The 19,509-nt window shown below is 39.9% G+C and overlaps 1 protein-coding gene across 5 annotated transcripts in view; it reads left to right on the top strand.

The window, feature by feature from the left end:
• SSBP3 (single stranded DNA binding protein 3) overlaps nucleotides 1–19,509 on the top strand; it is a 195,645-nt gene extending 176,136 nt beyond the window's left edge. For 3 of the 5 annotated variants that reach the window (XM_087960312.1, XM_026665907.2, XM_026665904.2), the window contains 11 exons: nucleotides 3,943–4,009; nucleotides 4,123–4,199; nucleotides 9,047–9,135; nucleotides 9,279–9,327; nucleotides 9,613–9,648; nucleotides 11,173–11,227; nucleotides 12,935–13,005; nucleotides 13,694–13,772; nucleotides 15,305–15,333; nucleotides 15,738–15,839; nucleotides 17,075–19,509. In XM_087960312.1, the coding sequence (XP_087816438.1) occupies nucleotides 3,943–4,009; nucleotides 4,123–4,199; nucleotides 9,047–9,135; nucleotides 9,279–9,327; nucleotides 9,613–9,648; nucleotides 11,173–11,227; nucleotides 12,935–13,005; nucleotides 13,694–13,772; nucleotides 15,305–15,333; nucleotides 15,738–15,839; nucleotides 17,075–17,104 (684 nt within the window). In that variant the 3' untranslated portion in view covers nucleotides 17,105–19,509. The remainder of the gene's footprint in view (nucleotides 1–3,942; nucleotides 4,010–4,122; nucleotides 4,200–9,046; nucleotides 9,136–9,278; nucleotides 9,328–9,612; nucleotides 9,649–11,172; nucleotides 11,228–12,934; nucleotides 13,006–13,693; nucleotides 13,773–15,304; nucleotides 15,334–15,737; nucleotides 15,840–17,074) is intronic. The other 2 variants (XM_026665908.2, XM_026665905.2) reach the window with 1 other exon arrangement.

The following is a 19,509-nucleotide window of genomic DNA, read 5'->3' as shown; positions in this document are numbered from 1 at the left end:
TACAACCATTTGTTTAGTACAAAGTTACAAGGACACTGGGGGAAAAAAAACCTATGACCATTTTTCACACTTATGACAGCATCCCCATGGTCACGTGAACAAATTTGGACGCTTGGCAACTGGCTCATATTTGTGATAATTGCAGTGGTCATGTGGTCACCTCCCAACAAGCAAAGCCAAATGGGGAAGCACTTAACAGCCGTTTCATTAACAAGTGCAGTGATTCACTTAACAACTATGGCAAGAAAAGTCATACAATGGGGTAAAACTCACTTAACAACTGTCTTGCTTAGCAGTGGAAATTTTGGGCTTCGTTGTGGTTATAAGTCAAGGACTACTTGTATTCAGGTTGAGATACATATACACAGGAGGAGAGAAACAAGCTTTGATAAAATATTTTCCTATTCTTACACTAAGCATGTTTCATTGCAGATGAAGTTTTGCTGGGAGAAATAAAATCTGTAGGTCTAAAAAAAAAACCACAGAGCTTAGAATATAAAAAGAGCCAAATTTTTTATTGGATTCATGCAAACGAGATTATAAAAGAAATACAGAAAACTGCCTTGGTCACAGAAAATATTTACACTTCCAGTTTTATAGGGCTCTTTCTTTAAGATAATAACACAACAAACAGCAGTAAAATCAGTTTTAAAATTGTTCTAAGAGACTAGAGCACAAATACAGCATTTTGTTTTGCACAGGGGCTATACATTGATATGGGAATAGCTTCCCACTATTCTTTCCAAGTGACTGGTATCCAGAAGCTATTGAAAGATTTATACAACATATACTCCGGTCATATGCACCTTTCAAAAATGTTATGGTTATATGAACAAGCCATCTTCTAAATACATCCTTTGCATGTTTTCAAAATTAAATATTCTTAGTTACATTGAGCATGCTGAAGTTGTTTTCCTAAGATTTGTAATTTGAGCACTCTTGCTACTTAAAACAAGGGTGAGGGAAGGGGTGTTCACACAAAATGCACATGCCAGCAGTAGTTGACATCAGAATAAAACATTTCTATTTTGTGCTGTCTGCTGTGAACATAACATGAGGTAAACTGCTTTCTTCAATGAATGTGTAATAATGAAATTAATAAACTTAGTCTTCTTTGAGAGATAGCTGTAAAAATAAATTAATATGGATATATCAAATATTTAATTGTAAACTAATCTGTTCAAATATAAATGAATTAGTTAATATAAATTGGTTAGATTTAAATAAAGGTGAATCCTGTGAAACTCTTCAACAGAGTACATAGCCAAAAATCTTTACTGGATTCATGCAAACGAGATTATAAAAGAAATACAGAAAACTGCCTTGGTCACAGAAAATATTTACACTTCCACTTTTATAGGACTCCTTCTTTAAGATAATTTAATTGTAAATTAATATGTTCAAATATAAATGAACTAGTGAATAAATTGGTTAGATTTAAATAAGCGTGGATCCTGTGAAACTCTTCAACGGAGCTTGCCTCTGAAAAATAAGTAAGGGAGTATATAACACCATAATTTATTCAAAAGGTAAAGCTATAATTCAGGGTAGTGTACTAAGTATACTCTCTTTAGTAGAATTTTCCTTCCCATTGACAAGAAGAACCAAAATGTCCTGCAATGCAGTTATTCCTTGACTTACAACCATTAGTTTGGTGTGTCCATTCAAAGTTAAACAGCACTGAAAAAGTTGACTTATGACCAGTTTTCACACTTATAACTGTTGCAGCATCCCTATGGTCACATGATCAAAATTCAGGCGTTTGGCAACTGGCATGTATTTATCACAGCTGCAGTGTCCCAGGGTCACATGATCACCATTTGTAAGCTTCCCAGCTGCCTTCCAACAAGCAAAGTCAATGAGAGAAGCCAGATTCACTTAACCAAATGATTTACTTAACAATTGAAGTGATTCCCTTAAAAATTGTGGCAAAAAGGGCCATAAAAGGGGGCACAACTCACTTAACAACTGCCTTGCATAGACACAGAAATTTGGGGCTCAGTTGCCATAAGTCCAGGGCAACCTATATGTGACCTTAATTCAGGCAATCAAGTGCCCTTCACTTATCTTTGGACTACGATTCCCATCAGCCACAAGCAATAGAAAGGGAAGCTATATATTTCAGGACACCTGCCTATAATTGCTGACAATGCAGCAATCAGAGTAAATCCTCTTCCATTCGTTTTATTTTTAGTTTAGTTTTATTTATTTTTTTAATCCCAAGCCTTTTGTCACTCTGTCATGGATAAGGGAATGATACTTGTTGGCAGTGAAAAGAGACTAGACAGAGTTAAGGAAAAGAAGGCAGAGTAAAACAACTAATCGCTCCAAGGAAAATTGTGTTAGGAAGAGTAAATATACAATTTATAAAGAGTTGGCATATTAAAAAGAGAGAGGGAGGGAAATGTTTTCAATATGGTCTTCCTGCTGTTCAAAGTTGAAAATGAACTCTGCTACTTAAAAATAATTCTCTGCTTGCCTCATACAGTGGGGAAACAAATACAATAAATATATAAATACCTAAGAGACAAAGGATGGCTCTGCCTATTCCTGTTTGAAACAGGAATAGGTATCTGCAATATTTATCAGTCATGTTCCCTTCTGGTCCAAACTCAGTTGAAAATGTTATTTATCTACGCTGAAATGTCATTTGATTCAGGGGAAATTGCAGTTAAAAATTCTAACTAGAAGGCTTCCAGATTCCCCTTAGCATATGGATAATCACACATTAGTGCTCTACAAATTGATTTTCTGGAAAGCCTATAACAACGAACAAGTTGGAGCTTGGAAATGGAAGTTTCATGGATTGGACATACTATCTAAATTTCAAATTATTTGGCCAAAGGCTGTTAATTGTTAAAAGCACTTCGGAGCCCACTTCTGAAAAAGAAGGCTGGCTAAGCCTGCTCTTTGTGGTTTTCCTATAATTATTTATACTAACTTGGTACCCAAGTATATCCATATATGATCCACTGCATACTTAGAGCAAATTCTGAAAGCAGAATTTATCATTTATGAAGTTCCTGAACAGAACCAATTTCTTTTAGAAGGGAGACAGATAACTGGACAGATTTTCTTAAGTTGACAATTTTTGCTATGTGCTCATCAGTAGCGTCTGTACATAGAAAATGATATTTGAGTTCCCAAGGAAGAGCCGTTTACTCCAACTGCAGGTTGCACATCTTCATGTGAAATAGTTTTGTATGTTATTAAACTGATAGTACTAATAGATCTTTTAAGAATGTACTATGAAGTCACTTTAGTCCAAAATGGAAACTAATATGGAACTAGTTAAATATATTTATTAGACCCAATTTGGTCATCTCAGTATTACATTCTATAAATAAGGTGGATCTCCAGATGTTGTTGAATTCTCAGCATCTCCACATTGCCCAGCAAATTATGCCATGCTGAGGGTCATATTTAAGCAGTAACTGAACAGACACAACTTCCTCATCCCAGCTTTTAAAATTTCATCTTGCAAAAGGGTTCAGATTCATATCTACCCACATTCAACAATGCCAGTCTCAGGGGATTCCAAACAGTTCACATGACCTTGCATCCAATGGTTTATCTTCAATACCATGTGTTATTTGTTGAAAACAAGCTCTTTCTTTTTTTTTCTTTCTTTCTTTCTTTCTTTCTTTCTTTCTTTCTTTCTTTCTTTCTTTCTTTCTTTCTTTCTTTCTTTCTTTCTTTCTTCCTTCCTTCCTTCCTTCCTTCCTTCCTTCCTTCCTTCCTTCCTTCCTTCCTTCCTTCCTTCTTCCTTTCCTCCTCCTCCTCCTCCTCCTCCTCCTCCTCCTCCTCCTCCTCCTCCTCCTCCTCCTCCTTCCTTCTTCTATTGTCTATCTGTAGTTCTAGTTAATATAGGAAAAACAGGATGTTAACTGTTTTACCTATCTATAATTTAGATTCTATCAGCTTTGTTTCTCTCGTTTGTAGCCTCCAGGAGGTGTTCCTGGTACACAGCCATTGCTGCCCAACTCCATGGACCCTACACGGCAACAAGGTAACAGATGTTGAGGCTGCCTTCAGAAATTCCTTCACTGGGTCTTTCCTTCTGCTCCTTGTTTACTTCTCCGTAACACTCCGTAACATCTTCCTGTCTGTTTCTCTCACTAGGACATCCCAACATGGGTGGGCCGATGCAAAGGATGAATCCTCCTCGAGGAATGGGACCAATGGGCCCAGGTCCACAGGTAAAAACCTGGGCAGAGACCACTTGCTCTCCTGTCCAGTGCCAAGCGTTAGGCATGCTACTTTGTGAAGTTTGTAAACAAAACATCATAAAAACAGCCTCTGGGGATTCTTCCATTCCTTCTAAGACCTTTTCTCTCTACCATTAGCGGTAATGCATTTTACATTAGTGTGTTTACATATGTCTGGAAAAATCCCACCTTCCCACATTTAGTTAGGGCTTCAAAAAAAAAAAAAAAAACCCTGAACATTCCCCATCACGTATTTCACGTAATCACCTATTGCCCACCTTTTTGCTTTTTAGTGTAGGCAAACCTCAATTTCATTGGGATTTCCTACTCGGGAAATGATGAATCTTAACGCAAAGTGGGAAGAAAGGAGGCTGCAGATAGAATGCTGTATGTATTTCAGTTGAATCCATGTTAATAATTAAATTTGCTGCAGTCTCGTCTGTTTTGATTTACCTCGTTCTTTATAGCTGGAGCAGACACATAGACCACACTTAGCAAGCTTCCTCCCTCCCCACGACTGCTGCCTTCCTTTTTTTTCTAAAAAATAAATAAATCACATACTGTACTTCACCTTTGCAACATTCTAGACAGGAAATGAAGGAAGGTAAAGGAAGAGTAGGTGGGTAGAAATAATACTCGTGGTAACCAAACCAACTTCATTTTTGCTTTCTAGGGTTCTGATTTTGTTTAAACCTGAAGAATCTAGATAGGTTTCTAAACTGCCCACAGTGCTCTTGCTCACATATAAAAATTTTGCAGTATGTTTATTTTTGCCCCCGGGATTGTCTTAAGGATGAATCCAGTTTCCAGATCCAGATTCCAGAGGTTACAGTTATTTGGGGGAAGAGAAGTGAAAGTTCTCTTCTCATTGAGTCCACTTTTTTGCTTGGCTATTCCAAGTAACTGAGTAGCCTGTTAATTTATTGTTGTCTTGTGAGAGTGATGCAGACCTCTTCTTTCATAAGCTTGCTGCTTCTCTGTCCTGCCATCTTAGCTTCTCTTAGCTTCTTCCTCTGCCAAGCTGAAACACCGGCCTTTCCTTGTCACGTTACATTTTTCAGGCAGGTTTTCCTTTGGTTGAAGTTACAGACCATCATTCCTCACTGCAGTATGCGTCTAACTGTTTGAGAACACCAGTCGAGGTGAAGTCATGCAGTAGCATTCAAGTTAAGGGATGACAAGAATTTCACAGCCATATTTATATTCTCCTGTATTTGCAGCCAGGGGCAGAGGCATGCTAAAATCATCTTCACTCTATAGGTTGGAGACAAAAGGTCCAAGTTCCAAACATGTTTACATATGTTGCCCATCAGCACCACTGCAGGGGAACGCTTAAGGAGCCTTCTAGGCCAGGGGTCTCCAACCTTGGCAACTTTAAGCCTGGAGGACTTCAACACCCAGAATTCCCCAGCCCTGCTGGGGGAATGGCTGGGAAATTTTGGGAGTTGAAGTCCACCAGGCTTAAAGTTGCCAAGGTTGGAGACCCCTGATCTAGATGGAGGACTCATTAGTAGCAGCAGTCAAAATACATGTTGCTTCTATTACATAATTTTGTATTTTGTGCATAAGGGGGAGGGGGAATGAAGGGGGAGTTAAAAGTGGAAGATGAGCTCACTCTTCATGAAGCGTTGTAAATATGTCGCCTTCAGATGGAAATTTCTTCTGGGCTCTGTTTTGAATAGTGTCTAGGTTCAATATTGCACTCAACTAAAATATTCTGGGCTGCCCCTATGTTTGCTTAGTGTGTTACTCATTATGATTTATAAATCATAGGTTATGGCTTAACATTATTATAGTTGTTTATACAGTCAGCTAGATGTTTAGATTTGGCATTGTTGTCCACCTAGTGAGTCCTTCCCAGGGATCTGGGATGGTGATATGGTAGTGGAAGTGATTTATGATGATGATGATGACGACAATGATGATTCTCACCTTTCTTATATAAAACATGTTTTCAAAACTCCCCAACCTGTATCTTACTGTACCTCCAAAGTTTATCCCTGTATGTGATTCAGTCGGTATCTAAAATCAGATATGGACTCGGGGACAACAATGTCCTTCAGCTTCGTTAACACCCTTTCCTTGCCTCTCATAATAGTTCGCTTGTTCACTTCTTGGTTTGCTGCCTCACTTGAATCTTTCAAACTGGTTGTGCAAAACTAGCGCTAAGCCCAATTGGAACAATTATCACAATGAGAACAGCTTGGAAATAGAAAAGAAGAGTATGTTTGTGTTCTTCTAAGCAGACGCTATCTATAAGCATCCAATGCAGAATGCGACCCAGAAAATGAGCATATGAAAGAGTATCCATTTCCTAAGGAAAGCGGGCTAATAGCCTTTGGAAAATCATTTTTCTTAATCTATTCCAGCAAATTTGATATCGTAATCTTGTAAAGTATTGGATAGCATCTTAGGAGGAAAATGTGCAAGAATACATTTTGGTTTCTTGCTGCAAATTGCACGCATCAACTAATATCCTGTGCTATTCCTCATATTTGCTGCAACAGCAGAAGTACTGAGCATTACAAACTTTCCTTACCATTCTTGATTCAATCAGAACTGCACTCTGGCCCTTATTTCTACTAGAATAAACAAAATATGCAAGTATAAGAGAGCACTCACTCAGGCCAATTATTGTTAGGGTGTAAGACTAGATAACTAGACAGGCATAGGCAAAGACAGAAGTATATTTAGATTTGGAGAGGGAGGCAGATAAATTTTGATGAGTTTTGGAACACATTTGCACTGAAATCTTGTTTATGCAGTGATTGGGTTGAAATAATTAGAACATGCGCCCTATTTAAATCTTCTGCACCAATTCTGGCTATGAAAGCAGCATGTTTATCTATTTTGGGAAGTATAACACGTGAAGAAAAGTGTATGAACAGTACTGATACTCAGTAAAGAATGAGGACCTACCAGGAAAGAGAAAAAGGGGATTGCATTTCCAAGCAAGTCTAGATTCCAGGTGTTCTTTTGTCTGGTTTAATGGTCTGGAACTCTTGGTGACCTGAAAGCTGTCAATAGTTCCTCATATGCCATCACAAAAGTTTGCATTTCTTATAATTGCACCAGCCAAACAAAGACAGCCTCGTGAAAGGTTCTGGATTCATGGCATATCTCAAGCAAACCAGGTGCTTCTCATCAAGATGAAACGGTATATTAGCTGTAGCATTCTTTCATACTTTTGGAGTTGTAGGCCTGTCATTTAGCCATTGTAAGCGGCAAGTGTGATTGCACCGTATCTTTACGAAGCCTTGTGTGAATGTTAGAGACAAACTTTCTACCTGTAATGTGCTTTTTTGTGTATGGGCCATGAGTGAGGAACTCGGAGCAAATCCTTTTCCTCCTGGTTGCCATTGTTCCATTTTGTGAGTAATGTAAGTCTCTGTTCCAGACAATAAAAGATTAAATGTTGAGGGGGGAAAAGTACTATCAAGTGGAGGCTGTAATGGACTGTTAGATGGGGATATTTTTTTCATTTAATACTTCAGCCAAGTAGTCTGTTTGCCTCTCAGGAATATAGATTGTGTTTTAACTCCTAATTATAAAGCATAGCTGTGGTTGTAGCTTCATTTAGTTAGGACAACTTGATGGGGAAAATAGCCCATTTGGTAGCTAGCAACCTGTGCAGGTCTTTCAGTACAGGAATCATGCAATCCAGCTGGCTCATTCAATAGCATTTACAATTTCTGCATAGAGAACATTGTCATGGGTAAGATACCAAGGAGTCAGGCAAAGAGCAGAAGTTGTGGACTTGACTCATATTTTATATACCTCAACCGTAAGTCCCTATTTGTTGCTGCTTCTTAAACAGTAGCCCTGCATGTTACCAGCAACATGACAGATTTGCTCCTTTTCCCTCTGTAGATCCATTTTCAAAGCAAATGAGCCTAGCTTGCATTGACTTTTTCTGAAGTTTGACATCTAGAAGATTGGGCTAAGCAGACATTTGGATATGTAGAAGGGAATTTAAACAGAGTCATTTAAGTGCTCTAATTTTAAGGGTTTTTAATAATCATATTAACAGACCCATAGTGTTATTTCTTTGCCCAGAAAAGTCCTCTATGTCTTTTGTGATTGTGATGTTTTAAAAAATAAAATAAAATGTATGCAGCAGATGCTACTTGATCGGCATTGCTCTTTGTTACTGTTGTTGAAGACAGACTTTTGAGAGGAAGGAACGCTCTTCGCAAACCTGCTACACACTTTGCTGCTGTCAACATCTCCTCTTGGGCAAACCCATTGCTTGCTCATTACTCTGTATTTCCTAAAGCAGAATTAATCTCTCTCTCTTTGTCTGTCTCTCACTCCCCTCTCTCTCATGTTCTGCTTCCTCACATCAGTCTCTCCACAACCGTCACCCCACCCCAAGCAAGTAATTTAATTATTTTGCATCTTCTACTTGTTTGGATTCATGTGTAAGGAACAAACTGCATTTGGTTTGTTTGTTTTTGGTTTGAATTACTTTCTTAGATCTTACCTATTTTCCAGGTGAGGTTACTCCCTTGTTAATAATATACCTTGGGCAGTGCCAGAAGCTTTTGCCCAATGGGCGTTTCTAGTATTATCTTTTCAACGAAGAGATGGAAACTTGGTGGCTTTTAAGGTTTTTTGCTTTTTTTTTTTTAAAAAAATAGACTTTTTCCAGTCAATCAGCAAAATGAGAGTTGCCACAGCCCTGTTTCACTTTTAGAAGTTGCTAAGTTGACCTGTATGTTCATTGTCATCATCTTTTTTTTTTAATTAAAGTTCATTTTCACAAACTAACCCTCTCGTTTTTGTTTGTTTTTTTTCCTTTCTCTTTTCTTCTCCGGTTTCCCTTCTCGTTATGGTAGACTGATCCTTGGTTATCATTGCAGAACTATGGCGGCGGAATGAGACCTCCACCCAACTCTCTAGGGCCCGGCATGCCTGGAATTAACATGTAAGGCGTTTCTCATGCTCCTGGCTTTTGACTGATGTACCTTTCATTGGATGTGGAAATGAGCACATTTTTACTCTCTGCTTAGGCTTGAGTAAACATGTGCAGGTGTGCACTAAAAGCGTGTTTCTTTTCTTGAACTCCAGGGGTCCAGGAGCTGGTAGACCATGGCCCAATCCCAACAGCGCTAACTCAGTAAGTGTTTTTCCCTGTGGAATGCCTTTATCACTTGGACCTTGGAATTTAGTTTACTTCTTCCTGCACCCGCCTTTAAATCTATGTTGCATCCCTTGCTCCGTCTTCCCAGTGGGGTGTCATCCGGAGCAGGAGACATGGGATATCCTCCATTTCCTTTTGTGCAGCTGTCCTCTCCTCTAAGCATATTTGAAAGCAGTACATATTTTTATTGGAGTTCTGAACCCTCCCTTGTCAAAAGCTCCCTCTCGGAAAAGTAATGCATGTGCTTTGGTTTGTTCACAGATTCCATATTCTTCTTCATCACCTGGTACATATGTGGTAAGCTCTTTTTTTTTAAATTCACGGGTTAAACAAATCTGTGTGGCCACCATCTAATCAGTGGGCAGTGAACACAAGGGGATAAAAACCCATTATCCACAATCCAATACAAGAAGAAGTCAGGAACCAGGATAGACTTCAAAAGTACTATAAGTTTATTTCATGCTACCTATGCACAGGAATCTGATCTACTAATGGTCAAGGCGAATTGGCACCAGATAAGAGTCAATGGACTTCAAAGGGGGCTGGATTAAGGTCTCTTTTGGGAGTATAGAGATTCCAAACAGATGATACATTTGACCCCACCCCCTCAGGCTCAGCCTGGTCATCCCCTACAAATCCAGATAAATTAAAAGCCCAAGTCAAGACCGTATTGAAAAAAAATGAGCTCCATTAACATCCCAGAGCCAGCCAGGGCCAGAACCTTTCTTATCCCTGTGGAGATGCTGTTCCATAAGACAAGCACCATAACAGAGGAGCCAGGGTTCCTAGGCCTGCCAGGTGACACCATTTTATTGAGGGTCCCAGAGCATGTCCATTCTCTCAGATCTGGTGGGAAAAGCCACAAGAGGGAGGATGAAGCTTCACAAGTAACCTAGACGAATGTCATGAAGTGGCAATACATTTGTTGACTAGCTCTAAGGATACTTGAATTCACAAGTATGCAGCCTAGATTATGGCTATAAGTGTTCATGCTGTTGCATAGTTTTATCCTGCCGAAGGGCAGCGTCCACATCTGTATAATATGCAAATCATAGATATCGTTGGGGAACACATTTCTTGTTCCAGGAAGCATAGTGCATAAAGCATGCCGAAAGAGAGGATGTTGATTAGCATAAGAAGTCATTTCTTCAGTCAACATCCTCCTAAAGCAGTATCTCTTAGCCTTGATGGCTTTTCAGACACACGGACTTCAACTTCCATAATACCTCAGCCAGCCACACTGACCAGGGAATTCTGGGAGTTGAAGTCCATGTGTCTTCAAATCACCAAGGCTGAGAAATACTGCCCTAAAGTATGGAAAGGAACAACCTTTCTAACCCCCCAGCATTGTGAACGATGTAGTGCTTGTGATGCTCCAGATTTAATTTATCTTAGAGCAATTTCCATCAGAATTTTTAGCAGCTGTATTCTTAATTGGATGGGAATCAGACCATCAAGTTAAAACATTGACATAGCAGGTTACAATGCTCTAACCTACCCACTTATTGTTGCAACTTCTGCATGAGTGAAGATTACAGAAAGGATGGTCCTCCTTCTTCTGTTCCTTCCCTGACAGAACCAGTGTGTGCATCTTGCATAGAAGCACCTTACTATCTCCCTGTAAAACCTTCATTTTTCCCGAGGCTTAAACAAAGAAATTGCACTTTGGCTACAAGGGTGCATCGAAGGTTTTAGCAGGAGATTAATGCTTGGCTGAATACCAAGGTGAAGCATTGTTGCTGACAGCAGCAAGATCTGGCTGACCTATCGCAGGCTATGTTATCACAGTGGTGCCTGATGTGTATTTAATCTTGTCAACAGGGGCCCCCTGGTGGCGGAGGTCCTCCTGGAACACCCATCATGCCTAGCCCTGCAGGTAAGATGGGGGAGAGAATGAGAAAGGCGGCGTGAAAGAGAGTTTCTTTCGTTATTGGACTTGATGGAAAGTGACAACATAACATTTGCCAGTGGTTGATGCCCTATTTGTTTTGGAACAGCTGCAGACAATAATCAAATGAAAAGCCTTCCTTCCTTCCTTCCTTCCTTCCTTCTTCCTTCCTTCCTTCCTTCCTTCCTTCCTTCCTTCCTTCCTTCCTTCCTTCCTTCCTTCCTTCCTTCCTTCCTTCCTTCCTTCCTTCCTTCCTTCCTTCCTTCCTTCCTTCCTTCCTTCCTTCCACTGATTGCTTAGGTTCTGTTAGGCTTAAAGCACAGGGAAGTTATACAGTAGGAATTTGACAATGGAGATAGGGAGGGTTCACCTGTGGCTCAGCCTTTCTGGATTCATCTGAAGACAGTTTGCAATCAGCATCAAGTTCCTGGCAAGTAGGATTAAGTTTGGCACTGCTTCCCTTGATGAATAATTTTTAATAAATGTTGACTTATTAGAATAGGCTTATTTTGTGTGGTTTTTTTTTTATTATCCTGGTGAAACTTTTTATCGGAGGTGAAATGTGTCCGGGTGATTTGTGGAATCTTAACAAATCATCTTCTACAGACCCCAAGGGAATTAGAGGGAAATGTAAAATAAACCCTATTGAACTCCCTAAATCCAGCGTGGTTAAGGTTGTAATGTTCCACTTTTGTGGGCTTTCCCAGTACTGGGGCCAAGGGGTTCCTCAGAGAAGTAGCCAGGAACACATTATCCAGCTTTACACAGTTTCAGAATGGCACTTTGCACAGTGGTGCTCCCCACGTTGCGTGATCTGCTTCTGCACATGTCTTCCCAGACGTCTGCATAAAATCTCCTCCTAGCCTTGGTTCCCTAACAGAAGAGGTGGGGAACTATGGCCCTTTTATGACGTGTGGACTTCAACTCCCAGAATTCCTCCTCGTGAATATTCTGACAGGGCCAAAGTTTGACTTAGCTCACACTTGGAGCATCAGTTGGAAGAAGACAAAATGGAAAGGGACACTGAAAGAAAGTGGTCCTGTTGCATGTAACAGGGGTGCACAACAGCTGCTGAGGTGGAGCTACATTTCAGTATTATCACTGCTTTCCTCCTGCATTTTTACGAGGACTCTGACCTACATTTTTTACTAGATCATAATAAAACAATCCATATGTAAATTCATCTACAAATCTCCCCTCTTTTTAAAATTCCGTTATTGTGGCCTGCTTATAAATCTTTCTGTTTGGCATTCTATAGCTTGGCTGGGTCTTTCCTCCTGCTACCAGCGCTAAAAAGCTAGATTCTTGCTTTATTGGGGAAAATAATATATGTAAAATGACAAATATTACTCTTCTTTCAAAAAGAAGAAAAAAGATTATGGTGTAGTGAGATAATTGCACTGGCTAATTTTGAGGCGCTAAGTGGCATGTGGCAGAAAATTATCTTTCTTCATCCCTCAGTAGCAAAAAGGCTTCAAGATCCTTGGTTAGTAGCAGAGACTTCTTTTCACAGTTGAATTTCTGTGATTAAAAACTTTGTGAATCTTCATTAAATACAAATTAGCCAGAAAATGGTGGTACTTAGAGGGAATTTTAGGTGATAAAGCTCGAAAGAATGAGTTCAAGTGGCATGAGTTTGTTTTAATTAAGAAATGAATTAATCACCCTGACTTAGTGGATTTCACTGTTCTATAGATTCGACAAATTCAAGTGACAACATCTACACAATGATTAATCCTGTACCGCCTGGAGGCAGTCGGTCGAATGTAAGTCTGCTTTCTAATAATTTACATATCAGATACCATAACAAATCATAATTAACTTCATCAGTTGAGGGTAAAGCAGTTTAATTGATTTCAGTCATTTATTTCAAAATAGAAATAAAACAAACCATTAACGAGTGATTAACTCTTCAGGACTTTGTTAATTTTTTATGCTTATTAAAATAGTAGCATTCATGTGGCTCTGGTCAAGACCATCACACACTGAGATGGGGCTGTTTTTAAAGAGAACACAGCTTGAACTCTACTCCTTCTTGCACATTTAGTTGAAACTAATTACCAGGGGTTGCTCTGAAGCTTCCCTCCTCTTCATTTACTTTAGAAAGTATATGACACTGCTATACTTTCTCTTCAAGGCAGTGATAATTTCAGATTTTTTTTCAAAGCTTAGGCAGCTGTCTGGTATAGATAGAATAAGATCCAATATATTAAAAATAAGGATGTTTTACCACATCTTAACTGATGGTAATTTGATACTACTAGCTGTTCTCTCTTTTGAAGCTATCAGATGTTCTTTTCCTAGTATCAGACTTCCAAAAAAAAAAAAATAGTTTGCAGAGCATATTAACCTTCTGAACATTATAGCTGTTAATATATAAGGTAATTGGTTGGCTGGCATTTTACAATACAAATGATCCATCATAACGGATGCCTTCTTTTTCCCCCCTCGTAGTTCCCAATGGGGCCTGGATCAGATGGCCCCATGGGAGGCATGGGTGGGATGGAACCCCATCACATGAATGGCTCATTAGGTAAGCTGAATAAAAAATATTTGGGGCAAAGTCACACAGGATTCTGTCTTTTAATAGAAGTTGGTTCTATGGAGGTTTCTGATTGGGTAAGCCACACCCAGTGAGTGGCTACAAAGGAGGCCAAATCATTCCAAAGTCGGAGTGAGTTGTGGGAACCTAGGAGAGAAGGCCTTGTAGTAAGACACAGGTCAGAATGCAGAGGAAAGAATTAGGGGCTTTCCCTCAGCCAGTTTTAGGCACCAGGAAGCCCAGCCTTTAATTAGTACAGGGGTCCCCAACTCCCAGGCCGTGGCCTGTTCAGAACCGGGCCATGCGAGTGGCTGGCCGGTGCACACACACCCAGCTCAACTTGCAGGACCAGCGGACCGGTGCGTACACATGCAGTTCAACTTGAGAGAGGTGGGCCCTCCTGCATGTTAGTGCATGGACCGGCCCACCATTTACGTGGGCAGTTCCCTCTTGCCCCTCCCCTGGGCTGCCAAGTTGTAAAGATTGGGAGATTGCTGATCTGGTATCCTTTCTGCTCTAGCCAGCTGCTTCCTTCCATAGTTCCCCACCCCAACATGCTTTCTCTCACCCACCCCCAGCCTCACCCAGGAACATGGGCAACAGACCGCTGCCCCTTTATTTTTCTATGATACCTCTCAGTCTCTTACGCCATCACTCACGGGTACCGCAGGAAATGTTTAGAGGCTCACCACTAGGACAGGCATAAAAGTGCCGTGCAACTAGCATTATGTTGGTAGCACCTTTGCCCTGGTATTCTACCCTTTTCTGCAACTGATGCTCTTTGTGTTCAGAACCTGTGGGGCCTTCTCATTCATAAATGGATGGCTTTGATTTTCCTCTTCCTTATTTTTCTGGGGGAAATTCCTCCAAGTTTCCATAGGTGACTGGTTCTATGTTGGTAATCAGCAATCCCAATGTCTTTGCCATTCTTAAACACTCGTAGTATCGAAAATTAGCCAGAAAACAGGAAACGCTAGTCACAGGCTCGCAGCACTCCTGTTGATAGATAACAGAGAAGAAGCAGCGTGAACCTATCTGTGGTGTGTGTGTTTTAATTAAAGCAGCAGAAAGACCCATTAACCTCCCATGCTTGCCTTATACATCTTGCTGAAGTAGAGGTGCTGTACTCCATCTTGATCAGTGTCAGAAAGCTCACGGGAGGGAGGCGAGGCCGTAGCAACTCGATTAGGCCATTACTCTAGTGCTGTGCAGGAAGGTGAACTGGGCTCTGCTCCGGGGAGTTTTCCATGCAAAGGAATGGCAGCTGAGGCGTCCCCCCAGCAGGTCTCTTTCTGGAGGCAAATGTTAAGAGGTTTGCATTAGCCCAGCTGTGACCTGCAACTCACTAATGTACCGCCAGCTGCTTCCCAGAAGGTCCAGCCGTACCTTTTGCAGCAGCCTCTTATTTTCTGCATATAGGTTCACGATCTACATGTTTCTAGATGAGGGAAACAAAGTCCTTTCCACTAACAGTCTGTTTTTCTCTTCCTCTCCATCCCATCTTCCCAATCTTCTTTCATAAGGGTCAGGAGACATTGATGGACTTCCAAAAGTAAGTTAACGTGTTGCTAATGTAATTAGGTGGGGGCTTGTTGCCTTTTTTTTTTTTGTATTAAATGTCAAATTGAGGTTTACAGGATACTATGGGGTAAAAGTAGGGAGGAAGTGTTCATCCTCCGGGTCCAAGTTTATTAGTTTCCCAGAAGTTAGCAGACTTCCCCTGTTGACTTAGCAGATGAAGACCCTTATGCTCTAAATGAAGTGCAATACTTTCTTTCTATGCATAAGCTTCGTGTTTAGCTATCTTTTGCTCATCCGAGAACAATGTTTTTTCTTATAGTTGTTTGTGTACACGTTGCTGAAAAACACTCTCTCACTTTCAATGTGTATGTGTGTGGTCTCTGTGTTTCCCTTTCCTCCTCCCCCCCTCCCCTCCCCTTTTCTTTTTAATTGTAGAATTCTCCAAACAACATAAGTGGCATTAGCAATCCTCCGGGCACTCCACGAGATGATGGTGAACTGGGAGGCAACTTCCTCCATTCCTTCCAAAATGACAACGTGAGTCGTTCTTACACCCGTCCTTTAAATGCATTGCATTTCAATCTCAGAGTTTTTTCAAGGCTCTCGGAGGAGTCTCTGTTTTATATATGTGGAAATATGATGGCTGACAATGTGAGGGTGGCTCTTGGACCATCAGATGAAAAAAAAAATCAAGGAAGTATGATGTGGGGGCTGATAGAACTGGGAAAAGATCCACAGTAAGATAATCAGTATGATATCTGGATGTAGCATACCTTCTACATAAGAGGAAAATAAATGGTTCCAAAGGGAGGCAATGGAAACCATAAATTATTTAAAGGAAATAAGGAAATATAGAGAGTTCCTCTGAAACAATCCTAGAAGCAGAGAACAAACACAAAAGAAATGTGCTTGGCTCTCACAGTTTGAATATATAGCAAACACGTGTAATGTATGTGCCTAAGAGAAACTTGTTGCCTGACAACTTCTGCCTAGAGTTTATATTGATCATAGAAGCCCTTTCAATGTAGGAAAATCATTGCCATCGTTATTAATCATACTTTTAAAATAATAATAATAATAAAGTAACATAAATGAATGCTCGGTCTTAGCATGAGGAGCTTAGAATCAAATTTTATGGCGGCTCCAAAGTCCGGTCAGAATCAAATTTTCAATGAGGGTATTAGAAGAAGTGGGAAAGCACAACTATGCTATATCTCCTTGAATGGGTGGACTTCTTGAAAACATCCCTGACGGACGGTCAAAGCAGTAGAAGCTGGTTCGGCCAATGATGCCAATATAAAATATAACATGGCCGCAAGGAAGGGATGCTGATCAACAACCAAACCAAAGGTTATTAAGAAAAAGCAACATCTTCATTATTAGCGTAACTTGTTTCATGCAAAAACATATAAGATTAAATCTTTGTTGCATTATATTCATTCTAAGGTGAGGGTCTTCATCACTGTATACATATGACAAAGGGAATAGTAAAAGCAGCAGCCCTTGAGTTTCCAACTAACCACCAACCATTGTTGACCGACAGGAGATAAAAGAGTGGCAATTAGATTTCATATTTTCTCTCTGTGATTTCTTGAATCAGTTGAGAAGAGTTGTTGTTTTAGGAACCCCGTGTCTCTTTCCCCGTTTTCTTGCCTAGCCCATTAGTTAGCAATTTGTTCTGGTTTTGGCCTCATTCTTACTGTGTGATATTTTTCTTTCTTTCTTTCTTTCTTTTTTTTCTCTCGCCCTCTTTCCCTCCCTCACCCACCCAGTATTCTCCCAGCATGACAATGAGTGTGTGATTTCCCTCTTCCTTCGCCCCACATCCTCTTCTCCAGGATAAAGAAAAAGTCGGCTGCCCTTTGGAGGATCTGAAGAAATTATGCAAGACGAGAAGAAGCTTAGGTGCGTTTGGCAGGGAGACACTGAGAGCCGGAGATCCAGCCCTAATTTTTAGTTTCATGCAATAAAAAGGCTGAACTTTTTATTCCATAAAACAATGAAGGACAAATCTTTAAAATATTTCAAGACATGACAAGATCCTTCTTCTGCAGAAGGATTTATTATATGTATATGACACTTTTTTTTTGTTGTTGTTCATTTTTTGGAAACAAACGGAAGCCTCTAGCACCCAATTCCAGCCTCCTTTGCTTGATTATTCTTTTAAACTTCTTGTATGTTTGTGCTGTGCTACGCAAGGAAACTAGTCTAGATATGAAATCTCATGTTGTCTCTGTAGCCATTTTAAAATAATAAAACTGGACAGGTTTGTTTTTTTAAAAAAATAAATAAATAAATTGGTGGGTTTTGTTCAGAAGACCTTTGGCCCCCACTACTCCCCCCTTCCCCTTTTTTAGGTTAGTGTCTTGCAGCACAACACTTCCTTCAGCAAGAAGAGTGGAAAAGATTTCCCCTGCCTCAGTTTGTAATGCAGCTGGCTCCCTTCTAGGATCACATCCTCCAAAAGTTTAATTGTGATCTTGGGTATATCTGTGACTGTGGCATGCACTATTTTAGTCCCCTCCCTTGCTTGTCCTCCCTCCTCTCCCCCATCCCCTTCCCCCCTCCTCCCCCAAGCACTGCTATGAATTGCCCTTTTGCAGAATTTGGAAAATGTCAGGATTTCTGGGAGGTGGGGTATTGAGGGTTAAGGGGTACAGGTAGTCCTAGACTTACAGCCAGAATTGGGGTTGGGGTTTTGGTTGCTTAGCAATGCGAGAGTTAAGCAAGTCGTCACACAACCAGACTTGGTTTTTACGGCCATTTTTTTTCCCCATGGCCATATAAGCGAATCTGGATGTTAAGCGAATGTGGTTTTCCCCATTGACTTTTGCTTGGTAGAAGCTTGGGAAGGTAGCAAATCGTGATCACGTGACCACAAGACCATCTGCCACCAATCATAAATGTGAGCCAGTTGCCAAGTGCCCGAATTGTGATCACATGGCCGTGGTGTGGTGTGAGGGTCCTAGGTTAGAGGATGGGTCGTAAGTCACTGTTTCCAAGGCCATCATAACTTCAAAGCACTGCTAAAAGGTTGTAAGTCAACTATCTGTACTTGGGTGTTTTTTTTTTTTCCCCTGTTGGGACGGTGTCAGAAATAAAATGAAAAAGGCATTAAAAAACTTGACTCAAAAACTGGTGAGAGCAAACTTCTTAACAACTGCTTTGTTTTCATTTTCGTTTTGGGTTTTCTAATGAAACAATGTGATCTTACTAGGGTTTCACTGTATATGCTCTGGAACTGGATGGAGATATTTTTAAGTAATTATTGTTGTTAAATTGTATACTTGCTATTCTGTAGGCTCTCTCTCCCTCCTTCTCACTCTGTAATTAAAAGCAGAATTTAAAAATAAATAAATCTTACATTCTCCTGGTAGGGGTGACTACAGAAAAGCATATCATGTATAGTGAAACTCGCAAGTCTTGAGATCTCTGTACATTACACCCCCTTGTAGCTGGTCTTTGTTTTATATAAAAGAAAAAAAAACCCTTCACTTCTGATCTATGTATTTCATATTATGTAAAATATTATCTTACCCTGGATTTACCTACCTTTGTGCGGATTCTTGAGAACATTGTATCTTGTTTCAGTGTTTTTTCTTACCTTGTAGTCTGGTTCTAAAGTTAAACGAGGGAAAGGAAAAGTAATTATTATACATTGTAGTTTGTGTACGATATTTGTTGATAATGTTTTATTAAAGGGATGTCTTTTTTCTGCACCCCTTAATGAAATGTTTTTTTTTTTTACTTATGGTTTTGTTTGGGTTTTTGTTTTGTTTTTTCCTTTTTGGTTTGGTTTCATTTTGGAAAACATTGGCTTGTTTTTACTCTATCAAAAAAGTACTTGAAACCGTGTAATTTTTAAGAAGACAATGATTTTTTTAAAAAAAGAAATGCTTGCCCTTTTCTTAGGCATTTTGATTAATTTTTTTTTTCCTGTAGAAAGATGATGGGGTGGGCAAACAAAGATTCTCACAGTTACAGTCAGGATTATATTTAAAGAAAAAAATAATAAACCTTCAAATGAAGATTTGTCCCATTCCTAATGCAACACTTTTTTTTAAAGAGATAACTTGGCAGGTTTCATTGTATTAAAGTGATGGCTAAATTAAATGTCTTCGTTGGTCTGGGATGGTTTTTAAAAGATAAATCAAGATCTTTTCTCTCCCCCACCCCCTGCTGTAATAAATATAAACATTTGATTTCA

This window comes from Notechis scutatus, chromosome 3 (genome assembly GCF_049901735.1).
Source record: "Notechis scutatus isolate UNSWTSFEM ecotype Mainland chromosome 3, rNotScu1.2, whole genome shotgun sequence".
NCBI lineage: Eukaryota > Metazoa > Chordata > Lepidosauria > Squamata > Elapidae > Notechis > Notechis scutatus.
This window is presented reverse-complemented; position numbering and strand designations above follow the sequence as displayed.